Here is a 20085-nt window from a genome sequence, read left to right on the forward strand (position 1 = left end):
AAAATTCGACTTTTTGAAATTCGACATTTGTCAAATTCGACTTTTCTGCAATGGTACAAATGCGGCAATTCGACAAAAGTATATTCAATTGAAGTTTGGAAATTCGACAACAGTGCTTTTAGACAGTAAATTCGTCATTTTCAATCCGCCACACTTTGGTGGGTGAATCTAATAAAAAAAAATTAAAACATGTTTTTTTGGGTGTTTTATTTATTGGTAATAGTATATCTATTTATATTAGAAGGGATTAGGTACTTGGTTTGTCTTTTTGGGAGGCACAAGTATTATTTATATATTTTTTTAAATATTTTTTTTTTTTAGATGGAATGGTAAAATCCCGGAAAAAAATGGCGTCGGGTCCCCCCTCCAAAGCATAACCAGCCTCGGGCTCTTCGAGCCGGTCCTGGTTCTAAAAATCCGGGGGGAAAATGGACAGGGGATCCCCCGTATTTTTAAAACCAGCACCGGGCTCTGCGCCTGGTGCTGGTGCAAAAAATACGGGGGACAAAAAGAGTAGGGGTCCCCCGTATTTTTTACACCAGCATCGGGCTCAACTAGCTGGACAGATAATGCCACAGCCGGGGGTCACTTTTATACAGCGCCCTGCGGCCGTGGCATTAAATATCCAACTAGTCACCCCTGGCCAGGGTACCCTGGGGAAGTGGGGACCCCTTCAATCAAGGGGTCCCCCCCTTCCCCAGCCACCCAAGGGCCAGGGGTGAAGCCCGAGGCTGTCCCCCCCATCCAAGGGCTGCGGATGGGAGGCTGATAGCCTTGAGAAAATGTAAAGAATATTGTTTTTTCCTGTAGTACTACAAGTCCCAGCAAGCCTCCCCCGCAAGCTGGTACTTGGAGAACCACAAGTACCAGCATGCGGGAGAAAAACAGGCCCGCTGGTACCTGTAGTACTACTGGAAAAAAATACCCAAATAAAAACAGGAGACACACACCTTGAGAGTAAAACTTTATTGCACACCTGCCGACACACACATACTTACCTATGTTGACCCGCCGACTGCCACGTCTCCTGATCCGACGATCCGGGGTACCTGTGAATCAAATTATACTCACCTCAATCCAGTGTCCAGATATAAATCCTCGTACTTGGCAAAAAAAGAAAACGAACAGCCGAACCTGCGGACTGAAAGGGGTCCCATGTTTACACATGAGACCCCTTTCCCCGAATGCCGGGACACCACGTGACTGCTGTCACCGAGGTCCCTTCTGCCAATCAGCGAGCGCAACGTCCTGGCACTCTGCTGATTGGCTGCACGTCTGAGCTGTCAGACAGCGCCTCGCAAAGCCTCTCCATTATACTCAATGGTGGGAACTTTGCGTCAGCGGTGAGGTCACCCGCGGTCAGCGTCTGACCGCGGGTAACCCCACCACTACCCGCAAAGTTCCCACCATTGAAAGTAATGGGGAGGCTTTGCGATGCGCTGTCTGAGGTCACACGCGCATACAGCCAATCAGGTGAGTGCAACGAAGTAGCGCTTCCTGATTGGCTGAAGGGACCTCGGTGACAGGAGTCACGTGGTGTCCCGGCATTCGGGGAAAGGGGTCTCATGTGTAAACATGGGACCCCTTTCACTCCGCAGGTTCGGCTGTTCGTTTTCTTTTTTTGCCAAGTACGAGGATTTATATCTGGACACTGGATTGAGGTGAGTATAATTTGATTCACAGGAGACGTGGCAGTCGGCGGGTCAACATAGGTAAGTATGTGTGTGTCGGCAGGTGTGCAATAAAGTTTTACTCTCAAGGTGTGTGTGTCTCCTGTTTTTATTTGGGTATTTTTTTCCAGTAGTACTACAGGTACCAGCGGGCCCGTTTTTCTCCCACATGCTGGTACTTGTGGTTCTCCAAGTACCAGCTTGCGGGGGAGGCTTGCTGGGACTTGTAGTACTACAGGAAAAAACAATATTCTTTACATTTTCTCAAGGCTATCAGCCTCCCATCCACAGCCCTTGGATGGGGGGGACAGCCTCGGGCTTCACCCCGGGCCCTTGGGTGGCTGGGGGGGGGACCCCTTGATTGAAGGGGTCCCCACTCCCCCAGGGTACCCCGGCCAGGGGTGACTAGTTGGATATTTAATGCCACGGCCGCAGGGCGCTGTATAAAAGTGACCCCCGGCTGTGGCATTATCTGTCCAGCTAGTGGAGCCCGATGCTGGTGTAAAAAATACGGGGGATCCCTACTCTTTTTGTCCCCCGTATTTTTTGCACCAGCACCAGGCGCAGAGCCCGGTGCTGGTTTTAAAAATACGGGGGATCCCCTGTCCATTTTCCCCCCGGATTTTTAGAACCAGGACCAGCTCGAAGAGCCCGCGGCTGGTTATGCTTTGGAGGGGGGACCCCACGCCATTTTTTTCTGGGTTTTTTCCCGTTTTTAAAAAATCGGAACAAATCCGTCAAATCGGCCGTTTTTCGGCAGCGGGACTGTCGAATCCGTTTTTGATTGCATATGGTCAATTTCGGCACCCACTTGCCGAAATTAGACTGTCGAATTGTGTCGAATTGAAAAACGGCCGATAATTTGCCGCGATTCGCCGCTAATTGCATATACCCCTTGTTCTTTTAATTATTTGGCGAATCCTTGGAATGAGTGGAAGTGGAGGGAACACATACACTGACTTGAACACCCACGGAGTTACCAGGGTGTCCACCGCCACTGCCTGTGGGTCCCTTGACCTGGAACAATACCTCTGAAGCTTCTTTTTGAGGCACGAGGCCATCATGTCTATTTGAGGTACACCCCAAGGCGAATGAACTTATAAACCGATACTCGGGCTGCCTTCAGGACATCCCGTACCATTGATTCGATCACCAATGCTTTCTCCACCGGCAGAAACACCCTCTGCACTTCCATGTCGAGAATCATCCCTAGGAAGGACAGTCTTCTCGTCGGCTCCAAATACGACTTTGGAAGATTCAGGATCCAACCATGATCCCGGAGCAGTCGAGTTGTGAGAGCAATGGACTGCAACAACTTCTCCCTGGACGATGCATTTATCAGCAGATCGTCCAGATATGGAATTATGTTCACACCCTGTTTGCAGAGAAGAAGCATCATCTCTGCCATTACCTTGGTGAACACCCTCGGTGCTGTGGATAGGCCGAATGGCAGCGCCTAGAACTGATAGTGACAGTCCAACAGCACAAACTTGAGATAAGCCTGGTGTGGCGGCCAAATAGGAATGTGAAGGTAAGCATCCTTGATATCTAAGGACACCAGGAATTCACCTGAGATAACCGCTCTCAGAGATTCCACTTTGAACTTGAATTCCCTCAAATATGGATTTAACGATTTGAGGTTCAATATTGGTCTGACCGAACCGTCCGACTTCGGCTCCACAAAAAGGTTTGAGTAGTAACCTTTGTTTTCCAGGTGAGACGGAACTGGAACAATGACATTTGCCCTTTCCAATTTTTGAATGGCTTCTTGTAAGATAGCCCTTTCTGTCAGCAAAGCTGGTAAGCCTGATTTGAAAAATCTGTGAGGTGGGAGCTCTTGAAACTCCAGTCTGTACCCCTGAGATACAATATCTTGAACCCAGGGGTCCAGGCCTGAGGACGCCCAAACCTGACTGAAATCTTGTAGACATGCACCAACCTGCCTGACCTCCAGTCTGGGAGGTCCACCGTCACGGCTGCTGTTCCTGGGAACCTGTCGGTGCAGGTTTTCTGGATTTTCCCCGACCACCTCTGAAGAAGGTGGAAGGGAATTTGGACCTCTTAACCTTTGCGATCCGAAAAGACTGCATTGTAGACGCAGAAAAGGATTTCTAAGGCGTCGGAACGGCTGAGGGAAGAAAGGTTGACTTACCCGCGGTTGCCATGGAGATCCACGCATCCAAAGCCTCCCCATATAGAGCCTGACCTGTGTAGGGTAGGTTCTCCACACTCTTCTTGGATTCCGCATCCGCAGACCATTGGCGCAGCCAGAGTCCCGTGCGTGCCGAGAAAGCCATGGAAGACATCCATGCAGTCAGATTACCAAGGTCCTTCATGGCCTCCACCATGAAACCCGCAGAATCTTGTATGTGGCGTAAAAACATTTCAATGTCACTTCTATCCATAGTATCTCAATCCTCTAGTAATGTGCCTGGCCACTTTACTATGGCTTTAGAAATCCATGCACAAGCAATAGTGGGCCTAAGCGCCACGCCTGAAGCAGTGTATATGGATTTGAGTGTAGTCTCAATCTTGCAGTGTGCCGATTCTTTCAAAGCGGTAGACCCAGGGACAGATAAAACCACCTTGTTAGACAATCTAGAAACAGAAGCGTCTACTATAGGAGGGTTTTCCCACTTTTTCCTATCCTCTTCAGGGAAAGGAAAAGCAGCCAAAACTCTCTTTGGGATCTGGAATTTTTTCTCTGGGTCTTTCCAGGATTTTTTAAATATTGCGTTTAATTCCCTAGACGCAGGAAAGGTAAGGGAGACTTTCTTATTGTCTGTAAAGAAAGCCTCCTCGACCTGTTCAGGTACCTTGTCAGTAATGTGTAAAACATCCCGAATGGCCTCAATCATTAGCTGCACCCCTTTAGCAAGGGATTCCTCCCCCTGCAGTATATCCCCATGACCATCACCCGTATCAAAGTCGGTATCCGTTTTGACTTGCATTACCTGGGCAAGAGCACGCTTTCGGGGGCATAAACCAGGGGACTTAGATGAGATAGTGGGAGTTGAATATGACAAAACCTCCACAGATTGTTTTACAACCTGTGTTTCAGTCTCATAATGAGCTATCCTAGATGAAATCTGGGATATCATACCCTTTATAGAAGCCACCCACTTGGGTTCAGGTTCAGAGGGCTGAGACAGTGTATTGCATTCCTGAGTACATGGAATAGACTCTTCTGGAGAACATACATACTCTGCAGCACAAGATGCAGAGTCCCTAGACATGGTAATGTGAGATATCTAGCATACACACACAGGAAAATTTCAGACACAGTTTCCCCCAAGTACATTCAGAGAGACACAGAGTTATGGAGCCAGCCCACACAGCGCCCCAGTAGACAGATATATAATAAATGCCTGGTGCTGACTGTGCAACCTTAATAGACTACACAGTAATGTGAATAACACTCTTCCCCCCCTCTTCTATAACCCCCTGGTACCGCACAGAATAGCTGGAGTTATGTGGAGGGTCAGCGCTCCCTGTCAGCGTCTCTGTAGTGTGATCTGCAGGGAGAAAATGGCGCTGGTGAGTGCTGGATCCATTCTGAGGAGAAGCCCCGCCCTGTAAAATGGCGCAGCTTCCCGCACTTCTAGAGATTATACTGGCCTGAGGTAAATGTTGCTAGCAGTAGTTCAGTGTCCCTGATAGCTGCTGTGACCAGTGTAAGGGTATTTGCTCTGGCCCAGGGCGCCACTCATAGCACCGCACTCTGTACCTCTGAGCCCTCTGGAGCACAGCTTCAGCGCTGCGCTCCCACCCTGATGCCGCCATTCTCACCGGATCCCCGCTTGTCGGGTGACCGGTGTCTAACTCACCACCGACGTCTTCTGGCTCTGTTAGGGGGTGGCGGCAGTGCTGCGGGAGCGAGCGGTCACCTCGGGGGCTTGCGATCGACACCCTTAGGAGCTCAGTGGCCTGTCAGCGGAGCTAGTGGCCATTAACCTCAAAGGGTTGGACACTACTCCCCCCCTAAGTCCCACAAAGCAGGGAGGCTGTTGCCAGCAGCCTCCCTGTGCCTAACGCTAATAAAAATAAGAAAACTAGAAAAACTCCTATGGGGCTCCCCTAGCTATGACCGGCTCCTCCGGCACATTTTCTAAACTTAGTCTGGTAGGAGGGTCATAGAGGGAGGAGCTAGCCCACACTATTAAACTCTTAAAGTGCCCATGGCTCCTAGTGGACCCGTCTATACACCACGGTACTAATGTGGACCCCAGCATCCTCTAGGACGTAAGAGGGGGGAAAAAATCTATACTGTGTTATTATCAGGTTGTTATTATTATTATTACATTTTATTTATAAGGCGTCACATGTGTTTCGCAGTGCCGTACAAAGGACAGTACAGGGGACAAAACATTTCATTACAGTAAATAAATAACAGAAATAGAGTACAGGTAACAGAGCACCACACATTCTCAAGACATAATACAGCTAAGATGTAAGTATTGAGGGAGTGATCATCGTACTACTAGAGGCTGGTGGCCATAGATGGAGATGAGCCTTTACTAGCAGGATAAAGATGGTCGTTGAGTAGGGGAGAGCTGTGAGTGAAATGTGTTGAGACAAGGGCTTAGATAACAAGAGGAAAGAGGGCCCTGCTCTGAAGAGCTAACAATCTAATGGGGAGGGGCGACAGACAGATGACAAGAGGTGCAGGCAAGTGGGAGGTAGTCTGATGGCAGTATGCAAGCAAAGCTGAGATGTTCACGGCATGAAGCAGGGGGGTGGAGGCGCGGCTTCAGCACTGGGTTATGCATCGGGAGGGTATGCTTTGATGAATAGGTGGGTTTTTAGTGCCCGTTTGAAGCTTTGCAAGGTTGGGGAGAGTCTAATGGAGCGGGGGAGTGCGTTCCACTGAAGGGGTGCAGCACGGGCAAAATCCTGAACTCGTGCATGGGAAGCAGTGACCAGGGCGGTGGAGAGGCGACGGTCATTAGTCGACCGTAGGGGGCGGGAGGGAGTATGAAGGGAAAGGAGGTTGGAGATGTAGGGAGCAGTGGAATTAGAGATGGCCTTGTATGTGAGGGTGAGGAGTTTGAAGAGGATTCTGTAGGGGAATGGGAGCCAGTGTAGATTTTGTTGAAGGGGAGTGGCAGATGTGGTGCGGTGGGAGAGGAAGATAAGCCTAGCTGCGGAGTTCAGGACAGATTGGAGGGGAGCAAGATGGGAGCAAGCGAGGCCAGTGAGGAGGACATTGCAGTAGTCAAGTCGTGAGATGACCAGTGAGTGGATGATGAGTTTAGTTGCACTCTGGGAGAGATATGGCCTGATACGAGCAATGTTGCGTAGCTGGAAACGACAGGATTGTGCCAGAGCTTGGATGTGGGGTGCAAAGGAGAGGCAGGAGTCAAAAGTGACGCCCAGGCAGCAGAGTTGGGGAACGGGGGAGATGGTGGTGTTGTCAACAAAGATGAAGATATTGGTCGGGGGTGTTGCTCTGGATGGGGGGAAGATGATGAGTTCCGTTTTGTCCATGTTGAGCTTTAGAGAGCGTTCAGACATCCAGGAGGAGATTGCAGAGAGGCAGCTGGAAACCTGAGAGAGGACAGAGGGGATCAGGAGATGAGAGGTAGAGTTGTGTGTCATCAGCATAGAGGTGGTATTGAAGGCCAAATGAGTTAATGAGCGCACCCAGGGAAGAGGTATACAGGGAGAACAGAAGGGGTCCAAGGACAGAACCCTGAGGGACACCAACAGGAAGGGTGTGAGGTGGTGCTGGAGGCAGACACAGAGAAGGAGCGGTTAGTGAGGTAAGAAGAAAACCAGTCAAGGACAGTGCTAGAGAGACCAGCGTTTTGGAGTGTGCCGAGGAGGAGAGGATGATCTACGGTGTCAAAGGCAGCAGAGAGGTCCAGAAGGATGAGCAGAGAGAAGTGGCCTTTGGATTTGGCCGAAAGCAGGTCATTGGTGACTTTCACCAGGGCAGTCTCAGTTGAGTGGAGTGGGCGAAAGCCAGATTGTAGTGGATCGAGGATGGAGTTGTCAGAGAGGTAGCTTGTGAGACGGCTGTAGACTAGTCGTTCAAGTAATTTGGAGGCAAAAGGGAGAAGAGAGATGGGGCGGTAGTTAGTGGGTGACGAGGGGTCGAGGTTGGGTTTTTTGAGAATAGGCGAGACCAGAGCATGTTTGAATGGTGAGGGGAAGATGCCGGTGGAGAGGGACAGGTTAAAGAGGTGAGCAAGGTGGGAGCAGGCAGTGGGGGAGAGGGAGCGGAGAAGATGGGAGGGAAGGGGATCCAGGGGGCAGGTGGTGGGGGGGGGGATAAGATGAGGGAGTGGACTTCCTTTTCTGAAGTGGGATGGAAGGAGGACAGGGTGGGATAGATGGAGGGGAGGGATAAAGGGGGCAGGGGGGTAGCAGAGGGGTGACGGCGGGAGATGTCGTGTCGGATATCCTCAATTTTGGAGATGAAGAAGGAGGCAAAGTCAGTGGCAGTGAGGGAGGATGGGAGGGGAGGAGGAGGGGGGCGAAGGAGAGTGTTGAAAGTTTCAAAGAGACGGCGTGGACAGGAGGACTGAGAAGAGATGAGTGCTTTGAAAAAGGATTGCTTGGCGGGGGAAAGAGCAGAGCTGTAGGAGGAGAGAATAAACTTGAAAATGGAGGAAGTCCGGCAGAGAGTGAGATTTCCTCCAGGAGCGTTCAGCGGAGCGTGAGCATTTTTGTAAGAAACGTGTTAGTTTGGTGTGCCAGGGTTGGGGTTTGGAGCGGCAGAGGGGGACAGAGGAGAGGGGGGCCACAGAGTCGAGAGCAGCGGTTAGGGAAGAGTTATAGAAGGTGGCTGCCTGGTTGGGACAAGTCATAGTGGAAAGAGGAGAGAGGAAAGTCTCGAGGGAGGACATGAAAGTGGGGTTGAGAGACCCGAGATTGCGTCTGGTGGTGGTGGGTCTGGGCGTGGAGAGGAGGAGGGAGGATGATAGGGTGAAAGAAAGCAGATGGTGGTCAGAGAGAGGGAAGGAAGAGTTTGAGAAATCAGAGAGATCACATCGGTGGGTGAAGACAAGGTCGAGGGAGTGGCCGAGATTGTGAGTAGGGGTGGAGGTCCATTGAGAAAGTCCAAAGGAGGTGGAAAGGGCGAGAAGATTAGTGGAAGTGGCACTAGTGATGTCAATAGGGATGTTAAAGTCTCCGAGGATGACAGAGGGGAGGTCGGAGGAGAGAAAGTGGGGAAGCCAGGCAGCAAAGTTGTCAAGGAAAGGTGAACAGTGGCCAGGGGGGCGGTAGATCACTGCCACAAGGAGGTGAATGGGGTAGAAGAGGCGGATAGTGTGGACCTCGAAGGTGGAGAAGGTGAGAGAGGGCTCAGGTGGGATGACACGAAAGGTGCAGTTAGGGGAGAGAAGGACGCCCACGCCTCCACCCTGGCGACCATCAGTTCTGACTGTGTGGGTGAAGGAGAGGCCTCCGTAGGAGAGGGCAGCAGGGGAGGTGGTGTCAGAGGAGGAGAGCCAGGTTTCAGTGATGGCGAGAAGGTGAAAAGAGTGGGAGATGAAGAGGTCGTGGATAGTTGGCAGCTTGTTGCAGAGGTTTGTAGCTAATTCTGGACAATTTCACTTTATACAATATTAATTAAGGTATCTCATAATTCACCTTCCTAACAGCAACTTTTGATTCTGAGGCTACTAAGTTTGGGGTATAATGAAATTCAACAGCAGTAAGAGCCTCTCAGGTGCTTCCGCACATGGATCAATAAGTATCAAGCTTGTTTCTAAAGAGGATTAGATTTAGATGGATGTTCCAGTATTCTATTCCATAGCGCTGCTGCAATATGTGAATCAATGGTCTGACATTTTCTTCCACCAGCTTTAGAAGCCACTCAGAGAATTTAATAAAAGCTCCATACACTTCATACAAGGTCTAGCAGCTAAGACAAGATATATTTTCTCCAAAAATAAATGTCAAAAGTAAGAAATGCCTAGATAACCTTGTGATTAACAATGCAAAATGACCTTGTGCTTTGATGGTTATATTACGTGCTACTACTAAAGGGATGTTCCAAATGCAAACTTCTTGGCAGGAAGGCCAGCGATCGCGAGCCACGCCCCTTTTTCATAGGCCATGCCCCCTTATCGGAGGCGCGCGTGGCTTCGCTGCGCGTGTGTCCGTCTTTAGATTAGGGGAAAGTTGGGAGGTATGCTTGTGTATAGTAATGAGGAATGTGTGGATCTGATTTTGGGGGTCATTCCGAGTTGTTCGCTCGTTATTTTTTTTTCGCAACGGAGCGATTAGTCGCGAATGCGCATGCGCAATGTCAGCAGTGTGACTGCGCCAAGTAAATTTGCTATGCAGTTAGGAATTTTACTCACAGTTTTTTCTTCGTTCTGGTGATCGTAATGTGATTGACAGGAAGTGGGTGTTTCTGGGCGGAAACAGGCCGTTTTATGGGTGTGTGCGAAAAAACGCTACCGTTTCTGGGAAAAACGCGGGAGTGGCTGAAGAAACGGAGGAGTGTCTGGCCGAACGCTGGGTGTGTTTGTGACGTCAAACCAGGAACGACAAGCACTGAACTGATCGCAGATGCCGAGTAAGTTTGAAGCTACTCAGAAACTGCTAAGAGGTGTGTAATCGCAATTTTGAGAATCTTTCGTTCGCAATTTTACTATGCTAAGATTCACTCCCAGTAGGCGGCGGCTTAGCGTGTGCAAAGCTGCTAAAAGCAGCTTGCGAGCGAACAACTCGGAATGAGGGCCTTTGTAAGAATGGAGTATCTTGTATCTAGATTTAGTATTCTGTAGCTCCCTCAATACTTGTCATCTCTTCCATCTCTTATTCCTCTCAGTGCAACCTATAAAGTGCACCCAATATGGCTGACTCGCCTGGTACCTTCATGGATAGAATGAATAATCCTTGGACTGATGACCTAAAATGGCTGCTTCTCCTCTGTATTATATTTTTTGGTTTCTGAATTTCCGGCAAATTTGAACCTCTATACAGTATTATGTTCCTGGTTTTTACAAATGTAAAGGGCTACATAAATAAAAGTAGTATGATTCTAATCACCCTCCATTATGTTACCAATTACAAAGTGCTGTGATGTGTTCTGCCACTATACAGATAAATATCAATAAACACATTTAATTACTTTTTGAAAGATATCACAGGGCACTTTCCATAACGGGACACTTGGATCATTTTGCACTAAGGGGTGGGGCGCATTTATAGAGTGCATATAAACAGCATTGGACCAGCCACTGCTTTTATTCCTTAAACATAAACATACCTAAAAAGTTTATTAGCAGGATGTAATTATTATTATTTTTTATTACCAGTTATTTATATAGCACACACATATTCCACAGCACTGTACAGAGAGTATTTGCCCATTCACATCAGTCCCTGCCCCAGTGGAGTTTACAATCTATATTCCCTATCACATGTACACATAGACACATTCATGCTGGGGTTAATTTTGTTGGGAGCCAATTAACCTACCAGTATATATTTTTGGATTGTGCGAGGAAACCGGAGTACCCGGAGAAAACCCACGCAAGTATGGGGAGAACATACAAACTCCGCACGGTTAGGGCCATGGTGGGAATTGAACCTATGACCTCAGTGCTGTGAGGTAGTAATGCTAACCATTACACCATCCGTACTGCCCTATGTAATGGAGTTTGAGATCGCCAGAGGTGCGGCATGCCTACTGATCTCGGATGATTTTTTTAAAGGGGCAATCACTTACAATGCATGGTTTTGCCTTGTGTTTGCCCCTTTAAAAAAAGTCAGAGCTCGTCCGACATCCCACACCTCCGGCGATCTCGGACTCCATTACATCCCGCCGAAGATATTTAATTCACTATATTGCTTAGAAATACACATAAATGATATCGGATAGTATGATTTTGCTGTTGAAATCTATGTGTCGGGGCACCCTGGGGTGTAATAACATATGTTAATGCAGCAGGAGACGTCACGCCTCCTGCTTGCATTATTGATCCTAGCCGCATTGGGTCATGTGTGACACCATTGCCCGCCCATGCGGTGGTGCAAGCTGGATATCGCAGATACAACAAAGAGGCCAGGAATCTCTGTCCTCTGACAGATAGAGTATTCTGGCCTCGTCTCTCCACCACAACAGCAGAGACACAACTCCATTTTTGGAAACCGGGGCTGTTGCCACCCTCTACCTGCCCCCAAATGGCATGAGACTGTCAATCACTGGCAGTCTGATGCCGATCTGCGTGCTACGCCACAGGCTCATACTGCTAATGCGAAGTACAGGTGAGGTGCATGTGCAAAGTACCGAACATCGGTACTTTGCTGCGTTTACAGCACTAACATCGAGACTTTAATCAGGACCTATATCATAGTGTCTGTTTATATATACAAATTATATGCAAGCCCGGCACTCTATATAAATGATGTACACAGCCCTGGTGCCATCCAAAATAAATAAACAATGTGTTGCTGCGAGAGGTGGTGCTCAGAGGACTTCTCATAAAGAAACACACTGCACAACCACAAGTACAGTACTGATGTTTCGGAAATTTACTTCCTTCTTCAGAGTACGAAGTGTGTGTATGTATATGTATGTATATATATATATATATATATATATATAGTGGAAAACGTGCGGCACTCAGCACAATGAAATCATCGAAGAGTCAGAAATATTTCGGACTCTTCGATGATTTCATTGTGCTGAGTGCCGCACGTTTTCCACTATATCTCACTGCATGTGTGAGGGCACCGGCCGAAGCTGCGTCCGTCATTTGGAGTGCCAGACTCCCTCCTGTGTACATATACATATATATATATATATATATATATATATACACTGTATATATATATATATATATATATACACACAGTGGCATATCTATAATGGGTGCAATGTGTGCACTGCACACGGGCCCCTGGGTCCAGAGGGGGCCCACACAGCACCCATTTCTCCTATACTTACCTTTCTGGTGTCCATCGTTGGCCGTGTGTGGGCCCCCTCCACTCCTGAGTCCCGTAGCCAGCAGCGCTGTTAGATCTCTGAGAGAGCAATAGTGACTCTGGCACAGTGTGTCTGCCATTTTTTCGGAGACCCGCGCATGCGCTGTAGGCTCTGCCACTGTGCCACAGTCTCTAGTGCTCACTCAGAGCGCTACGGGACAGGAGAGGAGGGGGCCCACACACGGAGTCTGCACACTGGTCCTCTCCTCTCTAGAAACGCATATATATATATATATATATATATATATATAGAGAGAGAGAGATATAGAGATATAGATATAGCTATTTATACACAAACATAAAGACACAGTGTACAATAGAATGTTATAAAGAGTTGAAGTACTCACATGACAGCCTGCTGTAGACTAGAGAGGTCCGCCTGCATACTGTGGTGGGACATGACTGTCAATGCATGCTTGCTCATTTCTCCTTTCCAGTTCCAAAACTCAACCTGGACCACAACAGAGACATGATAGTATTACTATTTCTTTCTCAACAACTGCACAGCCACCAGCATAATAGCTTACTAGGTGGATAGTATGTAAGCAGTCCTGCAAGTGGAGAGGTCTTATTTGTATATTATGCTGTATAAGTGATTCAAAGGCTGCTGTCCCAGTAAGGAAGCTGTAAATGTCAGTGTGGCCAGAAGATATCCAGGTAGCGCGTAACAAGGATTCTGTGACATCTTACATATGCCAGGTGCATGCAGATAAGTTCATCCAACAGGCTGGTCTTTATGCAGGCAGGACTCGAGCACTAATCCATTTCTCAAGCTGCTATAACCTTGTCACTAACATTAATGCTTTAGCTTGCAGAAGCTGTATTCAATATTGGCTATTATTCCAATGCTTCAGCCTATGGGACAATGATGAATTTAGGCTGTCAAATATATACTACAGCCTTTATTACATTGCTGTGTGTGAGCTTCAGTTGTTGGATGGACAGAATTTCCGTGTGCAGTCTCCATTTCGACACACTGGAAAAGATCCCAAGGTGGGATGCAGTTGGCATCCCGACGCTCGAGATGCCGGCGGTCAGGGGGGTTAGGGTTAGGCACTAGGGGGAGGGTTCGGCTGCAGGAGGGGAGGATTAGGGATAGGCTGCGGGACGGGAGGGTTAGGCTGAAGGTAGGGACGGTTAGGGGGTGGGTAAGGTTTATTACCTAAATGCGTTGGTATTCTAACTGTCGGGATGCCACTGTCGGTATTCTGACCACCGAAATTCTGACTGTAGGGATCCCGTACCTATCCCCGTAAGGTAGTTATATATATATATAAAAAAAAAAAATCTGTACCAATTAAGTTTTTATGTATGTCCCATTATTGGTTGTAATAATTGATTATTGTTTTTACAGTTTATTGGGGAAAGCCTGCCAGCGTATACGTTGGGTTCAGTTGCCCTATTGGATAGCAGCAGACAGAGCAAACTAAGAACTCCAAGGGAAGCATATAAGTAGAATATCTGCTGTGGTGTAATGAGAACAAACACAAAATAACAGAACAACATCCGTCATGGAAGTGATCATAACGCGGAAAGTAAAACGCGTTACAGCAAGTTATGTCAATGGAAAAGCTAAATAGTGGGGCAGTTTATCTTTCCCAGTTAGGATAGTATATAAATGTTGCAGAACGTTTTATAAACAGCTGTGAATGAATTGTGAGTATAGTGCTCCCACTGAAGTGGATGAATATGCGTCCGCCACGTTGTGGCACATATTGTGGCAACTATGCTTTTTCCTTACAGTCTGTACACATGAGGTAGGTAGAATTACCCATGTGGTGTTGAGCCAGGATGCCTATAGTGTTTAAAAGAGGTGATGCGGAAAAACAAAAGGAGGTGGAATCTGCAGTGATTAGGAAATGATACACGTTAGTACAGAATCACATATTGCCACAAATGAATTGAGATTCTGGGGACTGACAACCACATATCTCTGAGACAGAACAAAACCCAGACACTCGGCTCCACAAACGCCACAACTCCGCTTAGAGAATGACAACTAAGCACACATCTGCTCACCTCTGCCTGCCTGTGTTCATACTGGAGCACTTGGGATAGCAGCATTTCATGAATCACCGAACCAGATGCCTTTTTGCTTAGAACCGTGTCCCTCTGAAACACAGTTGTTCATTCAGATATTTGTACCATGCTATTTGTCTTAATACTTGCAGAACTGAATTACAGCTGAGACTGAGGCTTCCGGCGACAGCATGCTGATGAGGAGATCAAGCATTTAAAACATATTTCACATAATTTAGAACATTATTCAAACTAGGGGTGCAGAGCTCAAATGCAGTTATATAAATCAAATAAATGGAAGAAGAACACGCAGACGCATGACATCATGTAGTACGGCGTGGCTTCAGTTATGCTCACAATTGTCTGTTAACCTCTTATTGGCTTTTTTTTAGTTTATGGATTCAAGAAGCCCTACTGGTATGAAACATCACAGTACAATTTTAGTTTTGTTACTACAGGTTCAGTATGCCTTATCCAAAATGCTTGGGACCAGAAGTATTTTGGATATTGGATTTTTGCGTATTTTGGAATAATTGCATACCATAATGAGACATCATGGCGATGGGACCTAAGTCTAAGCACAGAATGCATTTATGTTTCATATAAACACCTTATACACACAACCTGAAGGTCATTTAATACAAGATTTTTAATAACTTTGTGTATTAAACAAAGTTTGTGTACATTGAGCTATCAGAAAAGAAAGGTTTCACTATCTCACTCTTACTCAAAAAATTCCGTATTTCAGAATATTCCGTATTTCGGAATATTTGGTTATGGGATACTCAACCTATACAATACGAGTGTTATGAAAATAAATTACTGTGCAATAAATGTTGCAGATAATTAGAGTGACACACAAACGCACAGTACCAATGAGGATGCCAGTTGTCCTTTGCGGTTTGCCAATTTTGCTTAAACTGAATGGTTTATTTCCTGAACAAATTTTTATTACAATCATGTTTAAATTACTGTTTGACTATATGTAGCAGACATTTATTTCAATCATATACTGCTCTTCGAGTAAAATAATATATTTAAATATACAAGTGATACAAATAATATAGGGGAAGAGTCAATTAGCTGTAACTTCTGTTTCTTTCCCAGGTAAAGTTCCTGGAGCTATTGAATTAGGGAGTTGTGCTGGACCCACAAGCAGCCCAGAGGGCCATGGCAGCAGTTAACTCTTCTTTCTTCTGCCTGAACCTTCCAGAGGTTAACTGCTGCCTCGGGATTCTGGCAGATTTGATCGCAGTACTCTAGCCGAATAGCTCCAGGCATTTTACCCAGGAAAGAGTCAGTGTCACACAACACACGGCTAAATTATATATGTATAAAATCCTGATGTCATCACTTATAACTGGTGACTGCTGATGTCATCACTACTGTGTTCATTCGTTATATCAGTGTTCAGTGTAACCAGCAAAAGCTGTGTAGTTAAGGAATAACCCAACAACACTGTAATTTTGCTATCTATATTAAAAGTCATCCCAGGTTTACTGTCCTGTATAAACAAGATGTCTGTTTTCTGAGTTTCTATCATTGGGGGTAATTCCAAGTTGATCGCAGCAGGAAATTTTTTAGCAGTTGGGCAAAACCATGTGCACTGCAGGGGGGGCAGATATAACATGTGCAGAGAGAGTTAGATTTGGGTGGGTTAGTTTGATTCTGTGCAGGGTAAATACTGGCTGCTTTATTTTTACACTGCAATTTAGATTGCAGATTGAACACACCACACCCAAATCTAACTCTCTCTGCACATGTTATATCTGCCTCCCCTGCAGTGCACATGGTTTTGCCCAATTGCTAAAAAGTTTACTGCTGCGATCAACTTGGAATTACCCCCATTGTCTATTGACCTCTGATCACCCACTCCGGGGACAGTGGCAGGTGAGGAGTTTGACTAGGGCAGTACACCTGTCAAACCGTAAGTCCTAAGTTGAGCTCAGTGAGGCTAGAAACCTCTAATGGAGAAGAAGGGCCCTTCTGCTCAACGGATGGTTTCTGTCCTCCCTGAGATCGCCTTAGGACACCTGCATTATGGGTGTACTGGGGATAGACTGTCTTATATGTTTAAGTATTAAAGGTGTTACCACCTTCAGATTATTTGTCTGCAGCCTCCAGAAATGTTTTGTATCCAAGGACAACAACACAAAACAACAATGGACAGTCTGATAGCAATATAAATACACACTGGAAGAGTATTCAAGAAATAACAAGGAAAGCATCTGCAGTAGGTAATGTGACACAGGGCAATGTACGAGCAAATTTACATTCCACAATTCCCCCACCACCATCTTTCTGATCATAAAAGTACAGTTTAAAACATTTATACTCATTTATTAATAATATCATAAATTGTACCTAAAGACACACATTATTTTATATTGAGTGAATTAAGCTCAGCATTAAAACAGAATAACAAATCTTGGACTTCAAAGACATTCCTTGAAGAACAATTTCAAAGAGAGTAATATAATGAAAGTGGGCGGGGCATGGCTCTTCTATACGTACAGCCAACAGATAATTGGGTCTTATTTTTGTCTTTATACACCTATAAAGAATTTATATTTTACAGTAATTTATTCTGTACAGGTAAACATGGATATGTTGTGGCCATAGAACTCTACTGAACAGGAGAGCAGGGGTTAAAGTAAAAGCAGTCTGGAGGGTGTATAATAGTTCATTCAGGCTTAGGGAGTCAATAACAAAGATGTAATAATCTGCATTTCAACCACAATAGCACAAAAGACAACAAATGAGTGGTCAAGAAAAAAAAAACCCACATTGATGCAAATTATAAAATCTGATGCTCATTAAATGCTGCCAGAATATAAAATTGGAAACATTCCATTTCATGTGCTAATTGGATATGAAACAAATTACTGCTCTCTTTTCATAAATGACCTACATCGTGCTGTGGGGATGTTCTATAGTCTTACATGTAAACTACACAAGTGATGTTTTTGCGGTTATATTGTTACAAACAGCTGTTTTGTAAAAACAAGGCGGAAGCTTGTGTAAAGGTTTCCTTTTGTAGAAATTATTGAATACCTTGCATGTCACCATTTCTCAAGCATGGGAAGTTAATTTACCATCATCTAACCCCCTGAGATAAGCACAAATAGCTTAATTTAGAATGGTGCCATTTTCTTGTCAATCCTGCTGGAAATAGCTGCGGGGGGAAGACACATTCTATTCTGATGAAGCCACTTAGCAGGTCTGATGATTAACAATTTGTTTTACTCAGATTTCCACTTAAATGAGTTTTCCCCAACTCAGTGTCTGACAATGACAAAATACAATTTATCGTCCAATTACACATTATCTGAATGTTCTTTATTTCTTACACCAACAGTACAGATCAGTGATGGTATATACAGTGTTTCGTCAGGGGTCCCACATTGGGTTCTGGGAGCACAGCTGATATTACATCACAGCAGGTTGATCACTAGGTAAGAAGACATCATTGGGTACACCTGAAATCTACATTTCTAGGAAAAGGACTAAAGTAAAAGACTACTTTAGGTCACGCAGGCCACAGTTGTACCTTATTTTAGGATGGAGAACATTAATATAATATTCTTTATTAGGGGTGGTAATGAGAGTTTAACTTAGTGTGTTTTGTTTTCTAGAGTTCACTCATCACACAGCAAACAACAAAATAAACAACTGTCAACCCAATATATCCAACACGTTTACCTGGTTTGTAATTAGTTTTATTATGAGGTGACAATCTCCTTGAACCTTTGAAGAACTTGTCCTTGGTTCCAACTTGAACCATTTATCTAATCCTCCTACAGGAATCTCCTTTGATGAAGAAAAAACAAAATACAAAAAAAAAAGAGAGATAAAGCACAAATTAAACATACTGTAGTGATCTTCAATATAGGTCATGTAGCGGTCTATCATAGGCCAATCAGGGAAGGCCCATCGTGGTGCTACACTTTTTTTTTTTTAAACCCTTGTATTATGTTGTTTCTCCAAAGTTGCTCAAGATTGGTAATTATAAAAACCACTGCCCTGTAGAAAATATTATTAATAATAAGGCACAAACATGATTACCAAACAAATGGGGTTTTAAATATAAAAAATATATGACAAGGTGCAATATCATTATTATAACATGTTAAGGGGTAATATTATTATGAAAATGATATATAATTGTATTCCATGAAGGGGGCACTAACAACACTTTTATTGAATAAAGGGGCCCAGATATGGTTTTATTTAAGAAGTTCCAATTGTGTTCTTTTAGGGCAAGTTTCTGGGTATTCATAACCCCCCCTTGTGTGCACCACTGATAGTATACAGTAATATACCAAGTGTTAGGAACAAGACAAGTAGCACTGTGTAGCTGGTAAATATTAAAGAGAACCTATTATGTATACTATGTAAATATAATAATAATGTTCTAGAATTGTCTACTTTATGAGGAAGAGTGCTTCAAATGGCCTTATGCAGAGTTAAGCATAAGAGCAAAAAAAGAGCAATTTGTTCCTGGAATAGATCATGTTGCTTTAACTCCTAAAGGTGAATAAACACAATAAAATTCTCACCGATTCAGAACAATTCTGGCCGAACAAAAGGAACCCAAAAACAGCCAATGTACCGTGTACACTCTAACCAATAATCAATTATTTCTAAACAATCCCTCCAATTCTAAATTGTCTAACTGATGCTGCTTCTGCGCAGGCGTCTAAATGACACTGCACTGTAAGTGACCGTCAGGAAGCGCTTGTGTGAGGTAACGGGGGAGTAGCAATCCAAGCGGAGGCGTGTTGCGGCTGTTTCAACGACATGTCACAGCTTGCAAATGCGATCCCACATGCAGTAAACATGGCTCTGGTAACTCATGTCTTACAGCCATGCTGCGCGACCATAGAGTCACTTCAGATGGTCGATTTATGACCGATGTGCATTTGATGGTTGGGTCTTTATATACAAGCTGGTGATATCAGACTCTTCCGGTGTGCACCTTAATACAAATCAAGTGAGCGGCACATTTGCATGTGCTCGCACAGCAGCTGTGTACTGAACTGCAGCTGTGATGGTATTTGCGTACATCACTGAATAGGGATCACTACACACTATTAAATGGGATGAGGAAACTACACACTGCATTTTCTAATGGATACCAAAGTGACGTCAACGACATTGTTAGTGCAGCTCTCACTATGGGCCTAACCCATCTCTGTGTACACATGCATACACAACTGCGTTTTTCTAGGTTACGGAAGTGCTATCATCGCAAGTAAAGCTGCCGCCTAGGACAGAAGACAGACGTCCACCGGAGCCATCACAAAGTCCTCTGAAAATGCGTACACATACGCAGCACTGATGCAATAACGAGGAATATCGACTTCTAGGGTAGACCTATGGCTGTGCATACTGGCTGCAGCAGTAACGACACTGGCACCAAGTTTCTCTACGTACATGGTCGCAG

At 45.4% G+C, this 20085-nt stretch overlaps 1 protein-coding gene across 1 annotated transcript in view; it reads right to left on the minus strand.

Annotated features, from left to right (window-relative positions):
- BAIAP3 (BAI1 associated protein 3) overlaps positions 1–20085 on the minus strand; it is a 353459-nt gene that overhangs the window by 172403 nt on the left and 160971 nt on the right. Inside the window, exons 10-12 of the mRNA XM_063934569.1 lie at positions 18342–18449; positions 14640–14732; positions 12968–13071 (exon numbers count right to left, since the gene is read on the minus strand). Coding sequence (XP_063790639.1) covers positions 12968–13071; positions 14640–14732; positions 18342–18449 — 305 coding nt within the window. The remainder of the gene's footprint in view (positions 1–12967; positions 13072–14639; positions 14733–18341; positions 18450–20085) is intronic.

Source organism: Pseudophryne corroboree, chromosome 7 (assembly GCF_028390025.1).
Source record: "Pseudophryne corroboree isolate aPseCor3 chromosome 7, aPseCor3.hap2, whole genome shotgun sequence".
Lineage (NCBI taxonomy): Eukaryota > Metazoa > Chordata > Amphibia > Anura > Myobatrachidae > Pseudophryne > Pseudophryne corroboree.